General features: G+C 42.5%; 2 protein-coding genes and 1 long non-coding RNA gene across 11 annotated transcripts in view; 2 read left to right on the top strand and 1 right to left on the bottom strand.

Annotated features, from left to right (window-relative positions):
* The window catches only part of MCC (MCC regulator of WNT signaling pathway), a 372,812-nt gene that overhangs the window by 231,117 nt on the left and 115,783 nt on the right, over positions 1-25,912 (bottom strand). Inside the window, exon 1 of one of the 7 annotated variants that reach the window (XM_084778409.1) lies at positions 2,190-2,781. The exons of the other annotated variants lie outside the window; for them this stretch is intronic. Within the exon in view, the coding sequence (XP_084634535.1) occupies positions 2,190-2,246 (57 nt within the window). The 5' untranslated portion in view covers positions 2,247-2,781. Of the gene's footprint in view, positions 1-2,189; positions 2,782-25,912 lie in introns of those variants that run through there. 7 annotated transcript variants of the gene reach the window in all.
* On the top strand, positions 2,654-15,650 carry LOC311595583 (uncharacterized protein). 3 transcript variants are annotated; one of them, XM_084778414.1, is made up of 5 exons: positions 2,654-2,786; positions 4,964-5,083; positions 7,637-7,771; positions 12,223-12,304; positions 12,916-15,650. In XM_084778414.1, exons 2-5 carry the CDS (start codon positions 5,012-5,014, stop codon positions 12,990-12,992), a joined length of 366 nt encoding a protein of 121 aa, XP_084634540.1. In that variant the 5' UTR covers positions 2,654-2,786; positions 4,964-5,011; the 3' UTR covers positions 12,993-15,650. The 3 variants fall into 3 exon arrangements, 1 of the variants encoding a protein (XP_084634540.1); XR_014778500.1 differs by lacking the exons at positions 7,637-7,771; positions 12,916-15,650 and having other exon boundaries at positions 12,223-12,451; XR_014778499.1 differs by lacking the exons at positions 4,964-5,083; positions 7,637-7,771; positions 12,916-15,650 and having other exon boundaries at positions 2,665-2,786; positions 12,223-12,855.
* On the top strand, positions 19,254-23,614 carry LOC311595468. The gene is made up of 2 exons (XR_014778458.1): positions 19,254-20,268; positions 20,880-23,614. It is a non-coding gene; the product is annotated as an uncharacterized lncRNA (long non-coding RNA).

Raw genomic sequence — 25,912 nt, 5'->3', positions numbered from 1 at the left:
AAACCAGTGTTAAAACAAACAAACAAACAAACAAAAAACAGGAAAGAGAAGACACTCTATCCTAAAGACTCAGTGTGAGAAATGGACACAAACACGTGCATTTAGATCTGTGGATGCTGTAAAAAGGATGATTGTCAGAGCCTTTATCCAGATAAATTGAACTTTCATTCAGGACTCATAGGAATGAACCACACACCTCTTCTTGTGCTGCCAAGTCTCTAGATAAGTATAAAAGTGAAGATAATCCATCTTCTCTGTTACCTATTGCAACTATCTAACCACCCTGAAAACCCGGAGGACGGGAAGGGGACAGAGCAACTAAATCACGGGGCCCAGAATTGGTTCTAATGAAGGTGAAAAACTGAACGGACACGTCCTGAGGACTAGAGCAGAGACTCTGCTGAGGAGAATCCTGCTGGCAGAGAAGTTGACAGTTCTCTCAGAGATGAGCACATGTCACACCATCTCAGATGTGATTTTTGCCAGCCAATGCAAGAAGACCACAGAGCACCCTCATTTGGTCACAAGCCTAACAAGGATTAATTAACACAGCAAGGCCAAGAATTGGCAGCTCTCTCACAGCCCCAGTGTCCCAAACTCTCCGAGCTCTTGCTATGCGCTCACTGGCAATACTTCTGCTATGCAGGTAAAACCAAACCTCCATGCTGCATCACACTCTCTCCTTAGCCCTCTCAGCAAAGCACCTCCAGGTGACAGTGTAAAGCTGATACACTGAAGAGGCTGAACAAAAGGGGCTGTCAAAAACTCTCTCCAGGAGATAACCATTAGTGGCTTTTCAATTATTAAGTGGTCCCAGAGTACCAGCCCAATGCTTCTTGGATGGGTTAGTCATGAAGTATTTGTCCTAAATATAAATCTGGCAAAAAAGTCACCTCATGCCTCCTCTCACTTCTGTTTGAAAAATGACATCCTCAACCCAACAGTTCTCCAGCCTTTCACATCACCGGGGCATAAACGTGGGAGTTAGGACAAGTTTCTGCTTCATACAGCTAACACCTCAAAATGCTACTCCATACCAGCTCAGGAGGAGTGAAGGGGCATGGCACGGGCTTATTTATTCCTTCACTTGTAGTTGCTGCCACAGAACGCGAGGGCATACTGCACACATGCTTGGAGTTTCCTCACCCACCGTCCCTCTCAGGAGTGGCATCCTCTCATTTTTCCCCTTCACTCTCTGATGTCTGCTTCCAAGCTCATTTTGGTTTCTCTCCTCTGGCCCCCTTCCTCTCTTAAGTCGCACAAGGTGACCTTTGAGACTTGGGCCACCATACCCAGGCCAGGCAAACAGGGACCCCAAAGGGCCCGAAGGAATCACACAAACCCCATATTCTCCGGAACACCTACTTTTATAGGTTTCCCAGCACATTCCTTATATTACACGGGGGCGGGGGGGTGGGGGTGGGGGATGGGGGATGGGGGATGGGGTGAGGGGCAAAGAGATCCCTAAAACTATTTCCTCCAAAAACCTGGCTTTGAGCACCTTACAGCTCACATAGTTGCATTTTGTTTGATGCAGCTTTCATTTCAAAGAGGGTCTCCAACACCTCAGAGTAAGCCCAGGAATTGCAAATGTGGCCTCAAAGACACAGGAGTCCAGACCCTGGCAGGAAATAAAGTTCTAAGCCGCTTTGATGTGCTTCCTCCCCATACCCCCCCCCCCCATCAAGTTTGTCGTTCGTTCGTCTCTACCCAGGAAGGGAACACCTTGCTTGAACCCCTAGCAAACGCAGCCCACGTGGGAGCCAAGTGAGAGGTTTAGCAATCGGTCCTTTCCCTGTCTCCAGCACCACCACCGCCCAGCCCCACCAAACTAGTTAGTGAGGCTTTAAGCTCAGCGTTCAGACTGCCACAAGGAATGTAACAATATAAATAGAGAAGGAGGGAGTGACGGGACTGGGGTCCAGACTCCTGGGAAGAAATGCCTAGGTGACTCCCGGGATAGAGCTGTTTCTTTTCTAAGTCACTCAGTTCAGAGCGAAATATCAAGGCAGTTCAGGTCAGATCCTGAGCAGCACAAGTTAAAACAAGAACTAGAAAATCTATCAATCGCCAGTTGCGCCGCTTCCAGACTGGGATCACGAGGGGTGGGGTGGGGAAAGACTGGAGTTGCTGCGGGAAGCCCAAGGCACCGAAACCGTAGCGAGCTCCGGACCTAGGCAGTGCCTTACCTCGCTCAGCTCGGCTGAGGAGTCGGTTCCATATTTCACCGCAACTCCGGAATTCATGCCTGCACTTTTCAGAGTAGTGCTCGTCCCCAGACCTCGGAGCGTAAGAGCCTGGTTTAGGCTGGATAGCCTGGGCTTGCTCCCCGCCGGCACATTTCAGTCTAGACAGCCATTTTCACCCAGGACAGCGGCGAGGCCAGAAAGGATGCAGAAGCTCTGGCACGGAAAGTCCCGCTGGAATCTCACCAGCGAGCCATAGCTTCTGGAGGCTGGGCAGTGGGTTGCTCTCGCAGCAGCTGCAGCGGCCACCGAGCCGGCGCCGGGACCCGCCCGCGCGCTCACCGCGGAGTCCCGGCGATGCCACCCTCCGAGCCGCCTCGCCCCTCCTACGGTACCACGCAGATCCCCATTACCCCGCAGGCGGGCGGTTCGCGCCGGCGCCCAGCAGAGCTCGGGCACCCTCCGGGAGAAGCTTGAAGAAGCCTGAGCAGCGGTGAGCGGACGATCCGTGCCTCCGGTTCCCGGGAGGAAAGAGCTGGAGAGAGCCAGAGCCGAGCAGCACTCCACGCTGAAGTTTCCCCCTTTGAATCGTCTGGAGTTGTAAGTGGTTTCTGATTGAACACAGCTGTCTAGCTGCTGGCTAAGGGCTGCGCTGCGGAGGCGGGGCCAGAAGGAGAAAAGGGTGGGGGGAGGGAGCGGAGGAGACCGTGCCGGGAGAGCAGGCATCCTTCCAGGTCTCTGCTTTAGTAATTACAGGACCCAGGTCCAGAAGGGAGAGAAGAAACAGGAAAAGCCACCTGAGTAATCGTGCAGGAAATTGAAAAAAAAAAAAATCCTTCCCTCTTAACAGTCGCTTTCCATGATTCAATAACGTCAAGGCAAACCTGACCGGGTGTATGTCGGCCTGCTCTGAACGGTTCTCACGGTACATTAAGATTTTACAAGAGTGTGGGGCGGTCATTTTCCCTGATTAGTCTAAGTCAGCCTTCTACTTTATGTGGCTAGGGGAGAGTGTATTTTCTACACGTCTATAACCAAGATGAAACATGCCCAACCCTTAAAAGATTTAAGATACCAGTGCATTCGTGTTCTCTCCAACCTCGCTAAAACCAGTCATAAAAACAAACAAACAAACAAATAAATAAATAATCATTGCCATCTAGACAGAGCTGGGCTGGTTATTTCTGGAGTTTGGAGTATGAATTACATACTCCAAAGTACAATCAGTGTTTGAGTCTTCCCTTAGGGAAACTCTCAGTGTGCATGGTGACTGGACTGGGAAAGAGGACCTACCTGAGGTTTATCTAAATAAGGTGACAAGTCTTCCAAGCCTGGTGGGTGGTGACCCAGGTTTGTAATCATAGCTCTAAAACAAGAGGTTCACACGTTCAAGGCCTACCTTAGCAGTACAATGAGTTCAAGGCCAGCTTATGCAACTTAATGAGACCCTGTTTCAATAAAATAAGATAAACTAAAGGCAAAAGGAGAGTTGGTGCAGTAAAGTCCTACTAAATCTGAGATGCAACAAAAACTGAGTGATCCCTTAAAACAGAGCCTCTGCATGACTGCTTAAGAAACCCCATCAGTCTCCCTTCATACAATGGGAATAAAATACATCCTCCTTTAGGGAGACCTTGACACTTCCTGAAGCCTTCTACGAAAAAGCCATTGTATTGTTCCAATCCAAAGTCTATTTTTAAAAACTCAAATAGGATGTTTATTTTTGTCTTAAGACGGCGCAAAGGGGCCACATTTGCATATGTCTTCTGACTCCTCCCCTTCCTGTTTAGCTCATTCATTTCCTAGTGGATTCAGTGCTGGGTTGAAGAATTTGTTGCTGTTTCTGGGGCACTGCCAGGCTGCAGCACCTTCCATGTGGCGAGGGGTCGGGAGGACATGATGCTTAACTTCCATAAAACACATCCTGAACTCACCGTGTGTGCGGCTGGGGGTGGTGATGTATATTAAAGCTGACTGTTCTTTAACCCAAATAGGTGGGACTTGACACATGCCAGATTTCAGGATTTTCTGAGTGTGGACTATTTTATAGGCGACAGTTTGAGCTTCCTTAATATGTACCCCTTGGTTTCATGTCCAAGGCATGAATTGCTCCAAAGTCTAGTTTTCTTGTGTTGTTGTCATCTTGAGAAAAGTCTTAAGAAACCTAAGCGGGCCTCAAATGTGTAAGCATCCTCCTTCTGTCTCCCAAGTGCTGAGATTACAGGTGTGCACCACCGTGGCTGTTTTTATTTGGTCTTAGAGACCAGACTTCTTGTCCCTCCCAAGCAAGCACTCTACCAATTGTGCTACCTCCAGCCCCAGAATCTGTTCTTTTTTTTTTTTTGAACATTGTGCCTATGTTCAAAATTTCAGATTACAGATGCTCAACCCAACTACATGTAATGTAAAGATAAAATGTGAAAAACGAATTAAAAGAGTGTTGAATGTGATATATAGTTTTATGCTACCAAAGCCAAACCCGTGCTTTACTTACTGTTTAGCCAAGTAAAAACATGATCTGCTCCTAAAGAAGATGAAAACCCAGCAATGCTAAATATACTAAGGGACAAAACAGTCTATGCTCTAGAGGACATTTTTTTTTCCTTTTAGTTTTACTTTGTTTTATGTGTATGAGTGTTCTGGCTGCATGTGTATGTATCAGATCCTCCAGAGCTGGACTTACAGACAGCTGTGAGCTGCCGTATGGGTGCTAAAAACTGAGCGTAGGGCCTTTGGAAGACTAGCCAGTGCTCTGAACCACTGATCTAACTTTCCAGTCTGGACACCATATCTAAGGGTGACATGGCCTATATGAGATTTCCTTCATGAACAATGGCTTCAGTACTTATCCCCACAGAAGAAGAGGTGACTCCCACAGTCTGGCAGCCATGGACATGGTAAGTTGAAAGTAGGAAATGGACAAGATAACTGTATTGTTTTTAAAATTACATGTATTATCTATATTAGCTGTAGACCTGGCTAGCAATCAATTAAGACACAGACACTTGTTATATTTTAAAACAGCCTTAGTTAACCTGGGGCAGGGCAGATATCAATCCTCTAAACTACCTCCCATAGTGGGGCAGGCATGGGATCCCTGTCTCAATCCCATGCCATCTGCTTCTAATAACGTCTATCAAGCCACCTCCCATCTATAATCCAAAATATTTGCTCATGTTCTTCATCTGGCCTGGATTTTCCATCCATGCCGGCCATGTGCTTCTCCTCCAGCTAACCCACGAGGGCCTTCCTCTCCTCCCTTCAGGTCTCTTTTCTCCCCTTGATGGTCTTTCTTCTTCCCAGAACTCCTCTCTCTCTCTGAGCCCCACCTATCTCCTGCCCTGCCCAGGTGGGATGGCTTTTTTTTTTTAAGCAAAAGGTAAGTAAGTCACAGAGATGGCAAGCTGTAATTAGCATCAAAATACATCAGACCATCCCCCAATATAATTGGATTATCCCAGTCCAGGAAGAAGCTACTGAGTTACCTAGAGGCAATAGGACTGGATAAAAAAAGACATACACAAAGGAGGTGTGGTAGTTAGTTTTAACTGTCAACCTGGCACAACATGGAATCATCTGGAAAGAGCATCTTAATGATGAGCTACCTAGATTAGGTAGGCCCATAAGTATGTTTGGAGGGGTTGGTAGGTAGGAAAGTCCACACCAGGCAGAGGAAACACGAAGAGCAAATGCTGTAGGACATCCAGACAGAGTGGACCACAGTGTACACCTGTAGTCCCAGAAGCCAAGATGCTCCAGCAGTAGGACTGAGTTCAAGGCCAGCCTAGGCAGCACTGTGACCCTATACGTCAGTTTAAAAGTGGACAGTGTGGTGGACCCTGATGGAAAAAGTCAATGGAAGATGCTGGTAGTACCCTGTATAGAGAATGCACAGCAGGGCACAGACAAGATCTAATTCATATATTTTCATTTGTGCAATCTACATTTTCAAAAGTAGTTGCTGTATTAGTTTCCTTCCCATTCCTCTGATAAGACACCATGACCAAGGCAACTTATAAAAGAAAGCACTTGATTGGGCTTCCAGGGTCAGAGGGTTGGAGCCCTGGATGGTGAAGTGAAGGTACGGTTGACAGGAACAGCCCAGAGCTCTTATCTTGATCCACAGCAGGAGGCAGAAAGAGAACCCTGGGAGTAGTGTGAGTCTTGAAACCTCAAAGCCTGACCCCCATAGCACAATTACACGGCCATACTCCTAAGTCTTTCCTAAAAGTTCTACCAACCGGGGCCAAAGTACTCAAACACATGACACCATAAGGGCCGGTCTCCTTCACACCACCACAGGTGCATTCCTTTACAGATTTCACCACTGCATAACATAAAAGCACCCCTCCCCAAAAAAAGCACCCCCCAAAAATTTCCTGTTTGCTACTAATACATGTGGGAGAATTAATATACATTCCCATTTTAATAGACTAAATTCACTGATTCAGGTATGGTGTCCCTAACTTTAGAAGAAAAAAAAAAAAACCAGACATATAGAACAATGAAAAAAAACAAAACAAAACACTGACACCCATCAGACTATGTTAGCAGTTTTAACATTGAAAAATAAAAGGCTGTATTATATACAGAAATGCAACTAGCAATATCTAGACTACAGTTCTCCAGGACCCAAGCTAATCCTGCCTTCTTCAACAGATAAATTGCAAGGAGGAAGAAAACAGGTTAGCACATGAGAGACCAAAAGAGGCTGAGTGACAGAGCTTCATGGGCACACAGAAGCGTATCAGCCAGTTGCCGCACATGCACCTTAAACAAACCATGAAAATGATGAGTGATAAAATGTATGGCCTTTAAGCCAGCTGCGGTGGCACACTACTGTCATCTGATCATGTTGGAGGCTGGTATAGGGTAATCGACTATCTAAGGCCAATTTCACAAGAAGATGGCACAAAAAAAAATTAAAAAGTCAAGTTATATTTACATTCAGAAACATATCTTTAATATGTTTAATTGTTTTATGAAGTTATGGGGGCTGGAGTGATGGCTCAGTGGTTAAGAGTGTTGTTAGCTGCTCTTCCAGAGCACTCAAATTCAATTTCCAGCACCCACAAAGGCAACTCACAAACATCTCTAACTCCATTCCAGGGGATCCGATGCCCTCTTCTGGCCACCAGGGGCAGCAGACACAGAACATGTTACATAGACATACATGCAGGCAAAACCATACCTATATAAATAGATGAAGTAATAATAAAAATATTGCCAATTTCAGATGTGTTAATGATCACGTGGTACATTTAAAGTGCTCTTTTAATTGAAATACTTAAGGCTGAAATGACAAAATGTCTGAGAATTTCATCAAATACTGAAAAACAGGGAAATGGATGAATTACCAATGAAACAAACTGCCATAACCAATAACCATTAAAGCTGAGTGACAAGTAAATACTCTCTGTCCTAGTGTATGTCTCTGAAAATCTTTCCAGGAAACAAGTTCTTGTGAACTGTCTCAGTCTTTTGTGCCAAAGATGGGTTCTAGTGTCCATAAGGCAGAACAAGAAACGAGGAAAGGCTGTTGCAGATCAGGGATGCTCATGGCTTGGAGGAAGTCAACCAAGATGGTAAGAAATGGGTGGCTTTGAGATGGAGTTTTTAGGGAAAATTGTCCAGGCCTTAGCGAGTGATTGGATACAGGTCATGAGACAGAAGGAGGACATCATGAATGACTGCCACTCTTATGGTTGAACAAGAGAGAAGGACCAGGTTTAAGGAACCAGGCATTTTGCCTTAGGTGTATTCAGTCTGTGTCTCCGGGGCTGCAGAGACGGCCTATTGGTAGAACATTTGCCCGGCATGTGTGAGACTGAGGGTTCACCCCCTGATAATGGCAGATAATTAAGTAAAGAACTAAGTAAAGTTGAGCTTCCTGTTTGACGCGTAAGGAGATATTAACAACAGCTGGACATCTGAGCCTTGGGTTCAGGGAGAGTCAGGCATGTGGCGATGGTTTAGTCGTTTCCAGCATAAGGTTTATAGTCGAGGCTGAACGCCGTGAGGAACTGTGACGTCACCCAGAAAGCAGTGAGTGCTCAGATGCACGCCCAGCACTTAGTGCTGAGATACGGCCAGAGTTTCCAGGTTAGATAAAACGAGAACCCAAGCAGAGGATCAAGAAAGAAACGTCAGCGAGGAGCAGACCAGCTGCAGACGGTGACAGTACTGATGGAGAGTGGAGGCTTGTGGGAGGCTGGCAACCTGTGCAGGGTGCTGTGGGGAGGCCAGGGGAGGTGACGATGAAGTGTCACTAGCTTTTAGAGATTACTGGTAACCTCAGAAGAGAAATCTTCTAAGGGACAGAGATGTATGGAGGCTTGAATCAGTGAAAAGGCATTTGAAGATAATTTTGAGAAGTATACTGCCCTAATAAACCCAAGGAGTAGTGAAACCTGTATCTTGTGGCCGGGCTCCCTCTGTGGGCTACCCTGCCTTAGGCTCCGTGACTTACCGCTGAGATTTAAGTGGAATGTAGTACATAATATGGTTGATCTGTGTTTAAAATTTCCACAAAAACAAGTACTTGGAGACTACTTCCAGAGTAAATCTCACAGAGGGAACAAACAAACAAAAATCCTAACTTTTTTTTTCCCAACTGCAAACAAACCTGAGGAAAGAATGCACTGCTGTGCTCAGCGATGGCATTCAGGAGCTGCCTCTTGCCAGCCCACACAGTCCAGTCACCTACAACGTCCCTGCCTTTACAAGTGGGAAGTCCCAATTTAAGTTTTGCTCCCTCACTGTGGGATGTTTTGAAAATTGCCCCAGTGTCTGATGAGATCATTTGGAGACTGAATAAGTATCCTGGTCATTATCGATGTCCTGAGAATCTTCCATTTACTCATCTGTGCTCCAAATCTCTTTAAAACTACATCAGATTCTTCTCCATGGAAAAGAACACTGATCAGTGGAGATTAGGAATTTGGGAAATCCCAGGAAGATTTTTTTTTTTTAATGAGAGCTTTAAGTAATCCTAGGAGTACCCGCATATGTCAGTGGAAAACAAAAATGTGTATTAAGTAGATGAGTAAAGACAGACCCAGTAAAATTTGGAGAATATGCTGAACTTAAGTGAATTCCAAATGCCTGCCACTATTATTTCTGGAGCCCTGCAGGCTAAACCCGAATCACCCCATTGTTCCTTTAGCTAGAACGTGCTACAGCAATGGCTAAAAAGAAGCACAGACAGATGGCAGCTGGGGATGCCCATCAGTGACAGAGAACTCAAGGAGCATGTACAGCGAGTGATCCCTACTACCATAAAGGGATGATGTGGACCAAAAAGTAAGCTGTATGCCTCGCATAACCAATGCAAAAGACCAAGTTAGCCTGGCATCATACCATGCTGAGATGAAGAAGGGGAGCTCAGAGCAAAAGAAAGCTACTTCTCCAGGCTTTGAGTCCACAAAATGTTCAGAAATAGACTGCAGTAGTGTGTGTGTGGGGGGGTGCTTCCTACCAGGACACACTGAGGCATGAGGGCTAGGCTCTTGCCTTCTTTCAGGCAATTGGTTTACACAGCTGTCAAGAGATCACAATTGCCCCTCCAGTCAAATGCTCTCAAACTGGAATAGTTGGCCGTTACCCTTTCTTTTGCCCTTATGTTTTGTTTTTGTGGTCTGGTCATATTTTAGGCAAAGATCTTTTTATGCGACCACTGAACAGTTTCATCAAGAGTCTCGTCATCACTGTAAAATTATGTCCAAACTGAATTTATTACTTCCCACCAAAATCCAACATTAAGGCTGGCAAGAAGGCGTTTGGGAAAGGTAACTGCCATCAAGGCTGATGACCCAAGTTCGATCTTCAGGTCCACAATGGCTGAAAGAGAGAACGGACTCCATCAAGCTGTCCTCTGACTTCTGCCTGTATCCTATGTATGTGCACGGCCCCCTTGCCATACACACATGAGTAAAATAAGAAGATGTAAGAAAATATTTTTAAAAACTACCTTTAATTACAGTTTACAGTTTCTGTAAATGGAGTCTAATAATTGTAGTAATTTCCAGTTCTTCCTCCTCTCTTCCATCCACTTAGTCTTTCTCTCTCTTTCTGCTTTGAGCAGCATCTCCCAAGCATTTAATGATATTAATCAAGTCTAAATCAGTTCATATACTATAGCCTAGGTATTTTTCTTCAAAATAGATAGCTTTGTATCATATTATGCTAAGAGTTACATTTTAATGAGTTTTGTTGAAAGATTCATGAATCAAAATGTTACCTCGTAATACAGGTAATTCAAAATTTAAAGGTAACTCAAAGGTACAGCACTTGCTTAGAAGTGGCAGACCCAAGTTTTATCTCCAACACTGGAAAAGAAAATAAAAGGGAGGGAGGGGGTTTGGAGAGGACGTGTCATGGCTCCAGAGACTGTGGGACCTGGGAGATTGGAGCCAGTAAATGAGGCAGACTAAAGTCTCATGCAATAGCCAACTTTATTCAGAAGCTCTGACAATTTATACTCTGAGGGTTGAGAAAGGTCATAGCAGGAAAGTTCTCATGAGTTCAAGCTGTGTACAATCACACGGACAAGCCGTACAGTAGGCAAGAAGGAGTGTTTCCACGGAGGCATATAAAGGATAGTTTAGCCACTTAATTGAATAACAGCAGCAAGCAATAATGAGCGCCCTGAAGTAAACCACTCCTGTCTGCTACACGTGTGAGGAGCACAAAACACACTCCATGTGTTGGAGAAACTGAGGTCACAAGATGTTTGTTTTCTTGGAGTGTTCTCATGAGCGCTCTGAATTTTCCTCACAAGACTCCATTCTTGGACCGTGTTCCAACAAGGAGGGAGAGACAATGGACATATATGATTGTGTTGCTACAAAATTGCCTGTTTGGGACATTTCGTGTAAAGAGAAAAACATGTGGCGCTTTGTATCAGCTTCTTCTGCTAAGCATATTTTAGAGGTTTGCCCATGATGTTGAACGTGTTCACACTCCATGCCTTTTCTTGCCATATTATTCCATGTATGTCACAATTTCTTTATCTATTTACCAGCTTATGCACATGTGAGTAGCTCATGTGACTATTCAATATGTTTCTGGAAGTTTTTCTGTACTTTTATGTTTTAAATTCTTGTAGGTGTGTGTGCACCTGAAAATAGAATTACAAGTCAATGGGGCAACTCTGTTTCACATTTTCTATAATGGCTGCCCTTTCTCACCAGCAATATATGTGTTTTAATTTCTTTGACATCCCTGTGAAAACTTCTTTCTAAATGACAGCCAAATGGTTTTGATTTGCATTACTCTAAAGACTGATAATATTGAATATTGAACATCATGTGCTAATTGGCCACTTAAATCTTCTCTGGAGAAATCTCTATTTAAACCATTTTATTCTGTGATACTGAGAATAGAACCCAGGGCTTCAGTTAGCTACATCTCCAGCCCAGAACATTTTTAGTTGCGTTGCCTTTTTATCATTGTATTTTAAGAGGTCTTTTGGAGGTGGGTGGGGGAAGTCCTGGAGATTGGACCTTTATCAGTTACAAACTTTCACTCCCCACCCCCCCTTCCATAGGTTGTCTTTCTTCTTTCTTCGCACAGATCTTTGTTTGAATGCTGATGAAGCCCACTCTACCTAAATGTTCTTACTGTGACAGTTAGTTAATCTTGCTCTTCAACTTGACTGGGCTGAGATTATTAAAGCGCAGTACAGCCACTATGCCTGACCATGTGGGTGATTCTAGAGAGATTAGATCATGAGGGTTTTGTTTAATCCACTGATTCGTTCAAGATCTGAATAGACTTTTGGAAGAGAAGAAGTATGGGAGGTAAGCTGGTTTGAAGGAAATAAGTCACTGTGTACATGCATTTGAGACATATATCTTACCTTAGTTTCCTGTTGTCTTTCTTTCTCTTCAGCTCTCTCTGTCTCTGTTTCTGTCTCTGTCTCTGTCTCTGTCTCTCTCTCTCTCTCTCTCTCTCTCTCTCTCTCTCTCTCTCTCTCTCTCTCTCTCTCTCTTCCCATACATCATTAAGTGATCAGCCTCCTCCTCTTCCTTCACAGGTTTCCGCTGCCATGACGGTCTGCCTCACTGTAGGCCCAGAATCAGCAGAGCCAATGGCTATGGATTGGGATCTCTGGAACTGTGAGCCTAAGAAAGTCCCTCTTCCCACAGTTTGTTCTGTCACATGTTTTGTCTCAAGCAAAAGAAAGGCCACAGACACAGTCACTATGCTTTTCTTGTAACAGTTAATAAACTATTGCCTAATGTAATATCACAGATTTTTCTAATAATCTTATAGTATTATAAGATACATAGTATAGTATGAGCTACTTTTTTTGTATAATGTAAAGGTCCCGATTTAACGTGAGTGAGTGAGTGTGTGTGTGTGTGTGTGTGTGTGTGCGTGTGTGTTTGCATGTTTGCATATTTGCATTGCTGGGGCTCAAACCCGGGGTCTTCTGCATTGTAGCCTCTACCACTGAGATATATTCTCAGCTTTCAGTTTTAAAAATATCCAGTTATTCTAGCACTATTTTTGGAAAAGATTGCTCCTTTCTCACACTGAATTGTTTTGGCATCCTTGTCAAAACCAACTAACCGTAGTGTTTTTATTTATAGACTTTTAATCTATTCCGTACGTCTGTGTGCCTATCCTTGTGCCTGTACTTCATGATCTTAATTAACGTAGGGTGCTATGTGGTTGTTTTCTGATTTCAACACAGAAAGTGTTGTCTGACTTTCTTCTGTTTCAGGGCTGTGCCGCCTGTTTCTAAGCCTCTTCTGTTTCAACATCAGTTTTGGAATCAACTTGCCAGAAATAGTGAACTGAGTCAGCAATTTGGAGACACTGATATGTTAATATTAACCCTGCCAATCCACACGTGGGGGCTGTCTTCTCGTTTACTTGGGTCTTCAATTTCACGAAATTGTTTTCAATGTACAAATTTTACATTTCTCGCATCATATTTATTACTAAGTATTTTATTTTATTTTTTGTTCCGTTTTCTTTTTTCTTTCTTTTTGGTTTATGGAGACAGGGTTTTTCTCTGTAGTCCTAGCTGTCCTGAACTCACTCCATAGACCAGGTTGGCCTTAAACTCAGAAATCCTCCCACCTCTGCCTCTCCAGCTCTGGAATTAAAGGTGTGTGCCCCTACCAACTGGCTTTTGCTTTAAAAAAAAAAAATTAACCTGATGTAAACAGGCTTGATTTTAATTTTCAGATAATTCATGGCCAAAACGTAAAGATTATCTAATTTCTAGAATATTTGATCTCATATTCTGAAATCTTCTCTAAATTTTTTCGAGTTCTTAGTTCTAGTTTTGGGTAGATTTCTTAGAATTTTCTATATGCAAGATCATCTTCTGCAAAGAAAGATACAGTTTTACGTTTTTTTTACATAAATGTCTTCTATTTCCTTTTCTTACCTACTTGCTCTGGCAAGCAATGCAAATCTAATGGTGAAGTGAACAGAGCAGACATGCTTGCCTTGTTGCTAATCTTCAGGGAAAACAGTCATCTGAGCTCTTTATTATCCAGTTGGTTTTCTCTCACTACTTCCATGTAAAACTTCTACCCAATCCCATGTCTTCCTATTACTCTTACAGCCGTCCGGCTCTCTCCCACATTTCCCACCTGCTCCCTCTCCTGACTGGAGTCTTGGCCATGTGGTCCTCTTCAGTCTTAATTCCCACCTCCTGACATCCATAGTTCTCTCTTCTCTGAATCATCAGCACGCCTGGCCTTTATCAGCTCCACTCATGGGTGAGCCTCAGTTAAGGCTCAATTAAGTGCAGGTACAAAGCAGAGCTGGTATGGCTGTGTCACTATTAGAAAATGGAAAGTATTTTTACCCAGTTGTTACATAACTACAGCTTCACGGTCTCCTAGCTCTAGAAACCTCCAGACTCTTTTTTTTTTTTTTTTTTGAGTTAAACAGTCATAGAACTAACATTTTATACAACTGAGGACTGAAGAATGGTCCTCTATGTGCAGTTAATTATCTCCACTGTCAAGTACTGTGAATATTAGTCTTGATAAGAAAAGGGGATTTTTCTTTGTTGTCGTTGGTTTTATTTTGTTTGTTTGCTTGTTGTTTTTGCTTTGAGACAAGGTTCCTCTGTGTAGCCCTGGCTGTCCTGAAACTTGCTCTGTAGACCAAGCTGACCTCAAGCCGAGAGATCTGCCTGTCTCTGCCTCCCAAATGTTGGGATTAAAGGCATGTGCCACCATGCCTGGCCCCCATTTTTCTTAAATTATGAGAGAGTCAAAGAGTAAATTTCTTTACCAAAATTACCAAGTAAATATTCTGTTATATAAATTTTCATAGAACATCCTAATGATATTTGAATCAGCATCTTTCAGCTTCTTTATAGCTCTCTAAACACACAACTTTTTTACTGTCAAGTTCTAGGAAATGCCTTTTCTCTCCTTTTTTCCTCCCTCCCTCCCTCCTTTCCTTTGCTTTTCCCTCCCTTCCTTAATTTTTTTTCTTTCTGCTTGCCTGCTTATGTTTCATCTTCTTATTGACCTTTAGGCTTTCATGATCCATAATTAGTCATGTTCTAAAATGTTTATTATTCAGAGAATAAAAACTTTCCTCTTTTTTTTTTAAAACAGTTTCTTATTTTGAGAATAAGAATTTTTGGGAATTCTGTTTTTACTAATTTGAGCGGACTGCATAGAAATGGCTCATCATTGTTTGCATTCTTGACAGTACCAGTTCTGCAGCTGGGGGAGTAGCTCACTAACTCAGAGCAACATGATTAGTAAGCACCAGCACCTGGTAAATGTCATTCCATGCCTCCATGTTTCCTTTTAAATAAAGATGTAGCTTTGGGAATTTGGATTCATTAACTGCTCCTCTAAAGCTATGTATATACTGTGTCAATGAGGAAAGTGCAGGACAGTATATTTGAAATGCTTGAGAAAATATCAGTAGCATTATGTTGCCTGTCTCCTAGAAAGACATTCAAGTCAACTATGTCTGCATTGCCAACATCTGCCCAAATTATATTTGAGAGCAACTAATTTATTTAAATGATATCACCTATACACGGATTGATCCACTGTGTTTATTCAACAGTGCTTATTTTGGCCAGAGAACTCTGGTAATAATTAAACGAGGTCCTGGCTCCTGAAAAATTTAAAGTCTAAGTCTATGTTTCCCTCATTCTAAAATAAACATGTATTTCCTCAGAAATGTAAATATTTTGAAGAACTCAGGAGCTTATAGGTAGACAGACTGCTATGCCAGTTAAACTCTGCTCCACCCAGAGTGACATTGAAGGGCCTTTGTTTGTTTGTTTGTTTGTGTTTATGTTACTCTCTGGGCGACTTAGGTGCATTCTCCCAAGCAGGATTGTCTTGTTCACAATTTCGCCACATTCGAAAAAATCTGTTTCTGGACATGACTAATTGCACTTCTGTCACTGACACAGTCACTATGCTTTTGTTGTAATAGCTAATAAACTATTGCCTAATGTAATATCATGTTTTTTCTCCTAATAATCTTATCGTATTAACTTTTATGTTGAGGATAGCCATATCCTCCTATACAGAAGGCTACCGTGGTGTGAACGATGGAGTCCTTTCAAAAGTTCATGTTGAAACTTAATCCCCTATGCAACCATGTTAAAAACTATGGCTTGGGAGGGCTCTTCCCCATAAACAAGAGTAGTACCCATATAAGGGGGCTTGAAATCAAAGGGAAACTCTTTTTGCTCATCTTCTCTTCCATCATGTAGCTGCCACATTCCTCCTCTTGAGAGGACACGGTCACATGGTGGCCTTCCCTTGGCACAAATCCTACTGGCACCTTGACCCAGCCCTTTCAAGTCTCCCAAACTCTGAGAGGTAAATTTATGTTCCTTATCAATGTCCCCAGTCTGTGGTATCCTGTGACAGTAGCAGTCTATCTGATGACAGCACCTTTGGCTCAAGGGCAAGTGTGAAGATACCTTTTGCATGATAGCTTTTTTGTTGCAGTGACAGATCCCAGAGAAACAATGTGAAGGGCGAGAGATTTCCTTTAGGTCGGGGTTTCCAGGATTTAGTTCAGGCATAGTGACTCTGTCTCCCTGGGCTCAGAGTTAGGCAGATGGTCATGGCAACAGAAAGCATGGCCAGGACTGCTCAGACCACTGCAGCCAAGACGCCAAAAGAGATAAAGGAAGAGGCCCAGGGCCAGATACTCTCTGCAAAGACATGTGCCCAGTGACCAACCTCTTCCAACCAGGAATGACAGACAGACAGACAGGCAGACAGAAACACACACACCGACACACAGATACACAGACACACACACACACACACACACACACACACACACACACACACACACACACACCGACACACAGACACACACACACACAGACACACACTCACTCATGTGCACATTCCTGTAACTTCCCAATCCTGCTGTCATTCAATGCATCAATCTAGAGTTCTCACAGATGAGCCATCGTTCAATGACTAGAGGGACGGAATCCTTAATACATGAGCATGAGGAGTACAAAAACAAGTACTTGGAGACTACTTCCAGAGTAAATCTCACAGAGGGAACAAACAAACAAAAATCCTAACTTTTTTTTTCCCAACTGCAAACAAACCTGAGGAAAGAATGCACTGCTGTGCTCAGCGATGGCATTCAGGAGCTGCCTCTTGCCAGCCCACACAGTCCAGTCACCTACAACGTCCCTGCCTTTACAAGTGGGAAGTCCCAATTTAAGTTTTGCTCCCTCACTGTGGGATGTTTTGAAAATTGCCCCAGTGTCTGATGAGATCATTTGGAGACTGAATAAGTATCCTGGTCATTATCGATGTCCTGAGAATCTTCCATTTACTCATCTGTGCTCCAAATCTCTTTAAAACTACATCAGATTCTTCTCCATGGAAAAGAACACTGATCAGTGGAGATTAGGAATTTGGGAAATCCCAGGAAGATTTTTTTTTTTTAATGAGAGCTTTAAGTAATCCTAGGAGTACCCGCATATGTCAGTGGAAAACAAAAATGTGTATTAAGTAGATGAGTAAAGACAGACCCAGTAAAATTTGGAGAATATGCTGAACTTAAGTGAATTCCAAATGCCTGCCACTATTATTTCTGGAGCCCTGCAGGCTAAACCCGAATCACCCCATTGTTCCTTTAGCTAGAACGTGCTACAGCAATGGCTAAAAAGAAGCACAGACAGATGGCAGCTGGGGATGCCCATCAGTGACAGAGAACTCAAGGAGCATGTACAGCGAGTGATCCCTACTACCATAAAGGGATGATGTGGACCAAAAAGTAAGCTGTATGCCTCGCATAACCAATGCAAAAGACCAAGTTAGCCTGGCATCATACCATGCTGAGATGAAGAAGGGGAGCTCAGAGCAAAAGAAAGCTACTTCTCCAGGCTTTGAGTCCACAAAATGTTCAGAAATAGACTGCAGTAGTGTGTGTGTGGGGGGGTGCTTCCTACCAGGACACACTGAGGCATGAGGGCTAGGCTCTTGCCTTCTTTCAGGCAATTGGTTTACACAGCTGTCAAGAGATCACAATTGCCCCTCCAGTCAAATGCTCTCAAACTGGAATAGTTGGCCGTTACCCTTTCTTTTGCCCTTATGTTTTGTTTTTGTGGTCTGGTCATATTTTAGGCAAAGATCTTTTTATGCGACCACTGAACAGTTTCATCAAGAGTCTCGTCATCACTGTAAAATTATGTCCAAACTGAATTTATTACTTCCCACCAAAATCCAACATTAAGGCTGGCAAGAAGGCGTTTGGGAAAGGTAACTGCCATCAAGGCTGATGACCCAAGTTCGATCTTCAGGTCCACAATGGCTGAAAGAGAGAACGGACTCCATCAAGCTGTCCTCTGACTTCTGCCTGTATCCTATGTATGTGCACGGCCCCCTTGCCATACACACATGAGTAAAATAAGAAGATGTAAGAAAATATTTTTAAAAACTACCTTTAATTACAGTTTACAGTTTCTGTAAATGGAGTCTAATAATTGTAGTAATTTCCAGTTCTTCCTCCTCTCTTCCATCCACTTAGTCTTTCTCTCTCTTTCTGCTTTGAGCAGCATCTCCCAAGCATTTAATGATATTAATCAAGTCTAAATCAGTTCATATACTATAGCCTAGGTATTTTTCTTCAAAATAGATAGCTTTGTATCATATTATGCTAAGAGTTACATTTTAATGAGTTTTGTTGAAAGATTCATGAATCAAAATGTTACCTCGTAATACAGGTAATTCAAAATTTAAAGGTAACTCAAAGGTACAGCACTTGCTTAGAAGTGGCAGACCCAAGTTTTATCTCCAACACTGGAAAAGAAAATAAAAGGGAGGGAGGGGGTTTGGAGAGGACGTGTCATGGCTCCAGAGACTGTGGGACCTGGGAGATTGGAGCCAGTAAATGAGGCAGACTAAAGTCTCATGCAATAGCCAACTTTATTCAGAAGCTCTGACAATTTATACTCTGAGGGTTGAGAAAGGTCATAGCAGGAAAGTTCTCATGAGTTCAAGCTGTGTACAATCACACGGACAAGCCGTACAGTAGGCAAGAAGGAGTGTTTCCACGGAGGCATATAAAGGATAGTTTAGCCACTTAATTGAATAACAGCAGCAAGCAATAATGAGCGCCCTGAAGTAAACCACTCCTGTCTGCTACACGTGTGAGGAGCACAAAACACACTCCATGTGTTGGAGAAACTGAGGTCACAAGATGTTTGTTTTCTTGGAGTGTTCTCATGAGCGCTCTGAATTTTCCTCACAAGACTCCATTCTTGGACCGTGTTCCAACAAGGAGGGAGAGACAATGGACATATATGATTGTGTTGCTACAAAATTGCCTGTTTGGGACATTTCGTGTAAAGAGAAAAACATGTGGCGCTTTGTATCAGCTTCTTCTGCTAAGCATATTTTAGAGGTTTGCCCATGATGTTGAACGTGTTCACACTCCATGCCTTTTCTTGCCATATTATTCCATGTATGTCACAATTTCTTTATCTATTTACCAGCTTATGCACATGTGAGTAGCTCATGTGACTATTCAATATGTTTCTGGAAGTTTTTCTGTACTTTTATGTTTTAAATTCTTGTAGGTGTGTGTGCACCTGAAAATAGAATTACAAGTCAATGGGGCAACTCTGTTTCACATTTTCTATAATGGCTGCCCTTTCTCACCAGCAATATATGTGTTTTAATTTCTTTGACATCCCTGTGAAAACTTCTTTCTAAATGACAGCCAAATGGTTTTGATTTGCATTACTCTAAAGACTGATAATATTGAATATTGAACATCATGTGCTAATTGGCCACTTAAATCTTCTCTGGAGAAATCTCTATTTAAACCATTTTATTCTGTGATACTGAGAATAGAACCCAGGGCTTCAGTTAGCTACATCTCCAGCCCAGAACATTTTTAGTTGCGTTGCCTTTTTATCATTGTATTTTAAGAGGTCTTTTGGAGGTGGGTGGGGGAAGTCCTGGAGATTGGACCTTTATCAGTTACAAACTTTCACTCCCCACCCCCCCTTCCATAGGTTGTCTTTCTTCTTTCTTCGCACAGATCTTTGTTTGAATGCTGATGAAGCCCACTCTACCTAAATGTTCTTACTGTGACAGTTAGTTAATCTTGCTCTTCAACTTGACTGGGCTGAGATTATTAAAGCGCAGTACAGCCACTATGCCTGACCATGTGGGTGATTCTAGAGAGATTAGATCATGAGGGTTTTGTTTAATCCACTGATTCGTTCAAGATCTGAATAGACTTTTGGAAGAGAAGAAGTATGGGAGGTAAGCTGGTTTGAAGGAAATAAGTCACTGTGTACATGCATTTGAGACATATATCTTACCTTAGTTTCCTGTTGTCTTTCTTTCTCTTCAGCTCTCTCTGTCTCTGTTTCTGTCTCTGTCTCTGTCTCTGTCTCTCTCTCTCTCTCTCTCTCTCTCTCTCTCTCTCTCTCTCTCTCTCTCTCTCTCTCTCTCTTCCCATACATCATTAAGTGATCAGCCTCCTCCTCTTCCTTCACAGGTTTCCGCTGCCATGACGGTCTGCCTCACTGTAGGCCCAGAATCAGCAGAGCCAATGGCTATGGATTGGGATCTCTGGAACTGTGAGCCTAAGAAAGTCCCTCTTCCCACAGTTTGTTCTGTCACATGTTTTGTCTCAAGCAAAAGAAAGGCCACAGACACAGTCACTATGCTTTTCTTGTAACAGTTAATAAACTATTGCCTAATGTAATATCACAGATTTTTCTAATAATCTTATAGTATTATAAGATACATAGTATAGTATGAGCTACTTTTTTTGTATAATGTAAAGGTCCCGATTTAACGTGAGTGAGTGAGTGTGTGTGTGTGTGTGTGTGTGTGTGCGTGTGTGTTTGCATGTTTGCATATTTGCATTGCTGGGGCTCAAACCCGGGGTCTTCTGCATTGTAGCCTCTACCACTGAGATATATTCTCAGCTTTCAGTTTTAAAAATATCCAGTTATTCTAGCACTATTTTTGGAAAAGATTGCTCCTTTCTCACACTGAATTGTTTTGGCATCCTTGTCAAAACCAACTAACCGTAGTGTTTTTATTTATAGACTTTTAATCTATTCCGTACGTCTGTGTGCCTATCCTTGTGCCTGTACTTCATGATCTTAATTAACGTAGGGTGCTATGTGGTTGTTTTCTGATTTCAACACAGAAAGTGTTGTCTGACTTTCTTCTGTTTCAGGGCTGTGCCGCCTGTTTCTAAGCCTCTTCTGTTTCAACATCAGTTTTGGAATCAACTTGCCAGAAATAGTGAACTGAGTCAGCAATTTGGAGACACTGATATGTTAATATTAACCCTGCCAATCCACACGTGGGGGCTGTCTTCTCGTTTACTTGGGTCTTCAATTTCACGAAATTGTTTTCAATGTACAAATTTTACATTTCTCGCATCATATTTATTACTAAGTATTTTATTTTATTTTTTGTTCCGTTTTCTTTTTTCTTTCTTTTTGGTTTATGGAGACAGGGTTTTTCTCTGTAGTCCTAGCTGTCCTGAACTCACTCCATAGACCAGGTTGGCCTTAAACTCAGAAATCCTCCCACCTCTGCCTCTCCAGCTCTGGAATTAAAGGTGTGTGCCCCTACCAACTGGCTTTTGCTTTAAAAAAAAAAAATTAACCTGATGTAAACAGGCTTGATTTTAATTTTCAGATAATTCATGGCCAAAACGTAAAGATTATCTAATTTCTAGAATATTTGATCTCATATTCTGAAATCTTCTCTAAATTTTTTCGAGTTCTTAGTTCTAGTTTTGGGTAGATTTCTTAGAATTTTCTATATGCAAGATCATCTTCTGCAAAGAAAGATACAGTTTTACGTTTTTTTTACATAAATGTCTTCTATTTCCTTTTCTTACCTACTTGCTCTGGCAAGCAATGCAAATCTAATGGTGAAGTGAACAGAGCAGACATGCTTGCCTTGTTGCTAATCTTCAGGGAAAACAGTCATCTGAGCTCTTTATTATCCAGTTGGTTTTCTCTCACTACTTCCATGTAAAACTTCTACCCAATCCCATGTCTTCCTATTACTCTTACAGCCGTCCGGCTCTCTCCCACATTTCCCACCTGCTCCCTCTCCTGACTGGAGTCTTGGCCATGTGGTCCTCTTCAGTCTTAATTCCCACCTCCTGACATCCATAGTTCTCTCTTCTCTGAATCATCAGCACGCCTGGCCTTTATCAGCTCCACTCATGGGTGAGCCTCAGTTAAGGCTCAATTAAGTGCAGGTACAAAGCAGAGCTGGTATGGCTGTGTCACTATTAGAAAATGGAAAGTATTTTTACCCAGTTGTTACATAACTACAGCTTCACGGTCTCCTAGCTCTAGAAACCTCCAGACTCTTTTTTTTTTTTTTTTTTGAGTTAAACAGTCATAGAACTAACATTTTATACAACTGAGGACTGAAGAATGGTCCTCTATGTGCAGTTAATTATCTCCACTGTCAAGTACTGTGAATATTAGTCTTGATAAGAAAAGGGGATTTTTCTTTGTTGTCGTTGGTTTTATTTTGTTTGTTTGCTTGTTGTTTTTGCTTTGAGACAAGGTTCCTCTGTGTAGCCCTGGCTGTCCTGAAACTTGCTCTGTAGACCAAGCTGACCTCAAGCCGAGAGATCTGCCTGTCTCTGCCTCCCAAATGTTGGGATTAAAGGCATGTGCCACCATGCCTGGCCCCCATTTTTCTTAAATTATGAGAGAGTCAAAGAGTAAATTTCTTTACCAAAATTACCAAGTAAATATTCTGTTATATAAATTTTCATAGAACATCCTAATGATATTTGAATCAGCATCTTTCAGCTTCTTTATAGCTCTCTAAACACACAACTTTTTTACTGTCAAGTTCTAGGAAATGCCTTTTCTCTCCTTTTTTCCTCCCTCCCTCCCTCCTTTCCTTTGCTTTTCCCTCCCTTCCTTAATTTTTTTTCTTTCTGCTTGCCTGCTTATGTTTCATCTTCTTATTGACCTTTAGGCTTTCATGATCCATAATTAGTCATGTTCTAAAATGTTTATTATTCAGAGAATAAAAACTTTCCTCTTTTTTTTTTAAAACAGTTTCTTATTTTGAGAATAAGAATTTTTGGGAATTCTGTTTTTACTAATTTGAGCGGACTGCATAGAAATGGCTCATCATTGTTTGCATTCTTGACAGTACCAGTTCTGCAGCTGGGGGAGTAGCTCACTAACTCAGAGCAACATGATTAGTAAGCACCAGCACCTGGTAAATGTCATTCCATGCCTCCATGTTTCCTTTTAAATAAAGATGTAGCTTTGGGAATTTGGATTCATTAACTGCTCCTCTAAAGCTATGTATATACTGTGTCAATGAGGAAAGTGCAGGACAGTATATTTGAAATGCTTGAGAAAATATCAGTAGCATTATGTTGCCTGTCTCCTAGAAAGACATTCAAGTCAACTATGTCTGCATTGCCAACATCTGCCCAAATTATATTTGAGAGCAACTAATTTATTTAAATGATATCACCTATACACGGATTGATCCACTGTGTTTATTCAACAGTGCTTATTTTGGCCAGAGAACTCTGGTAATAATTAAACGAGGTCCTGGCTCCTGAAAAATTTAAAGTCTAAGTCTATGTTTCCCTCATTCTAAAATAAACATGTATTTCCTCAGAAATGTAAATATTTTGAAGAACTCAGGAGCTTATAGGTAGACAGACTGCTATGCCAGTTAAACTCTGCTCCACCCAGAGTGACATTGAAGGGCCTTTGTTTGTTTGTTTGTTTGTGTTTATGTTACTCTCTGGGCGACTTAGGTGCATTCTCCCAAGCAGGATTGTCTTGTTCACAATTTCGCCACATTCGAAAAAATCTGTTTCTGGACATGACTAATTGCACTTCTGTCACTGACACAGTCACTATGCTTTTGTTGTAATAGCTAATAAACTATTGCCTAATGTAATATCATGTTTTTTCTCCTAATAATCTTATCGTATTAACTTTTATGTTGAGGATAGCCATATCCTCCTATACAGAAGGCTACCGTGGTGTGAACGATGGAGTCCTTTCAAAAGTTCATGTTGAAACTTAATCCCCTATGCAACCATGTTAAAAACTATGGCTTGGGAGGGCTCTTCCCCATAAACAAGAGTAGTACCCATATAAGGGGGCTTGAAATCAAAGGGAAACTCTTTTTGCTCATCTTCTCTTCCATCATGTAGCTGCCACATTCCTCCTCTTGAGAGGACACGGTCACATGGTGGCCTTCCCTTGGCACAAATCCTACTGGCACCTTGACCCAGCCCTTTCAAGTCTCCCAAACTCTGAGAGGTAAATTTATGTTCCTTATCAATGTCCCCAGTCTGTGGTATCCTGTGACAGTAGCAGTCTATCTGATGACAGCACCTTTGGCTCAAGGGCAAGTGTGAAGATACCTTTTGCATGATAGCTTTTTTGTTGCAGTGACAGATCCCAGAGAAACAATGTGAAGGGCGAGAGATTTCCTTTAGGTCGGGGTTTCCAGGATTTAGTTCAGGCATAGTGACTCTGTCTCCCTGGGCTCAGAGTTAGGCAGATGGTCATGGCAACAGAAAGCATGGCCAGGACTGCTCAGACCACTGCAGCCAAGACGCCAAAAGAGATAAAGGAAGAGGCCCAGGGCCAGATACTCTCTGCAAAGACATGTGCCCAGTGACCAACCTCTTCCAACCAGGAATGACAGACAGACAGACAGGCAGACAGAAACACACACACCGACACACAGATACACAGACACACACACACACACACACACACACACACACACACACACACACACCGACACACAGACACACACACACACAGACACACACTCACTCATGTGCACATTCCTGTAACTTCCCAATCCTGCTGTCATTCAATGCATCAATCTAGAGTTCTCACAGATGAGCCATCGTTCAATGACTAGAGGGACGGAATCCTTAATACATGAGCATGAGGAGTTGTGCTTAATAGCTAAATCATAATAGACTTTGTCCAAGTTTTTAAAACTTTATTTATTTTTTATTTCATTATTTCATTTGTTGAGTTTTTCCTCATTTCCAAAGCACTAAATTTTAGCCCTTACTCAGACAGCTCATTTCACATTATTTTTCACATCACTAGCACTGGCGGTGGGAGGGGCATCGTGTTTTGGATGTACCCTATAGGTTCTATTTGGGGAGAACATGGAACCTTGAGGAGGCACCGGCTAGCTAGGAGTCACTAGGTCAGACCACTGGAGATGACAGCCAACAGCCACCACCCCACGCACCCCACGCACCCCACGCACCCCCCGCCCCTGCTCCTGCTTCCCTCTCCTTCCTTGTCTACTATGATGTGAACAGCCTCAGCCACACGCTCCCACTGTCACGATCTCAGCTACTGTACCATGACACACCCAGTCCCAAAAGCAAAAATAGTCCTTCTTTCTTTTAAGGTACTTTTTGTCATGACACAAAAGTGATTATTGATCCAGTAGCAAAACTGTATCATGTGGGACTAAAAGCTAACCCTAGCTCACAAACAGGTATTACTTGCAGGAATTTGGAAAGTAAAGATGTCAGGAAAATAAACAAACAAGAAATGAATAACAATTTTGAACTACCTTCCTAATAAGGAAACTTCTTTAAAACTGACCATTTCTTTAGATGATCGAGACAACAGTATCCAACCAATGCTACTTTATAGTCCATGCTTGTTTGCCCAAGAAACAGTTATTATTCACTATATGTCAAATGTCTTGCAAGCTGGGCATGGTGGCTCATGCCTTTAATCCCAGCACCTGGGAGTTTGAGGCTAGCCTGGTCCAGAAAGCAAATCCAGGACAGCCAGGGATCTGTTATACAGGGAAACCCTGTCTTGAAAAACCAAAAACCAACCAAACAAACAAAAACAACTTGCTGGGCACTAGATGTATAATGACAACTACAGAGAGGTAGCTGTTGTCATTGCCTTCAAATGAGCTTGCTGTCTTTTTTTTTTTTTTAAGATTTATTTATTATGTATATAGTGCTCCGGCTGCATGTACACCTGCAGGCCAGAAGAGGGCATCAGATCACATTATAGATGGTTGTGAGCCACCATGTGGTTGCTGGGAATTGAACTCAGGACCTCTGGAAGAGCAGCCAGCGCTCTTAACCTCTGAGCCATCTCTCCAACCCTAGAGCTTACTGTCTTATATGCAAAGATGGCCCTGATCTCCTCTACCTGTCTTTGCTTGGAACTCGGGCCCTGTACTTGT

The sequence above is a fragment of the Acomys minous genome, assembly GCF_964271855.1.
Source record: "Acomys minous genome assembly, chromosome: 4".
NCBI lineage: Eukaryota > Metazoa > Chordata > Mammalia > Rodentia > Muridae > Acomys > Acomys minous.
Note: the sequence above shows the minus strand (reverse complement) of the source record. Positions and strands in the feature narration are given on the sequence as shown.

Coding starts and splice junctions, on each gene's coding strand:
- LOC311595583 (XM_084778414.1), top strand. CDS start 5,012: ATGAACAATGGCTTCAGTACTTATCCCCACAGAAGAAGAGGTGACTCC. Junction 5,084..7,636: donor GTCTGGCAGCCATGGACATG/GTAAGTTGAAAG, acceptor AAATCTTTCCAG/GAAACAAGTTCTTGTGAACT. Junction 7,772..12,222: donor GGAGGAAGTCAACCAAGATG/GTAAGAAATGGG, acceptor CTTCCTTCACAG/GTTTCCGCTGCCATGACGGT.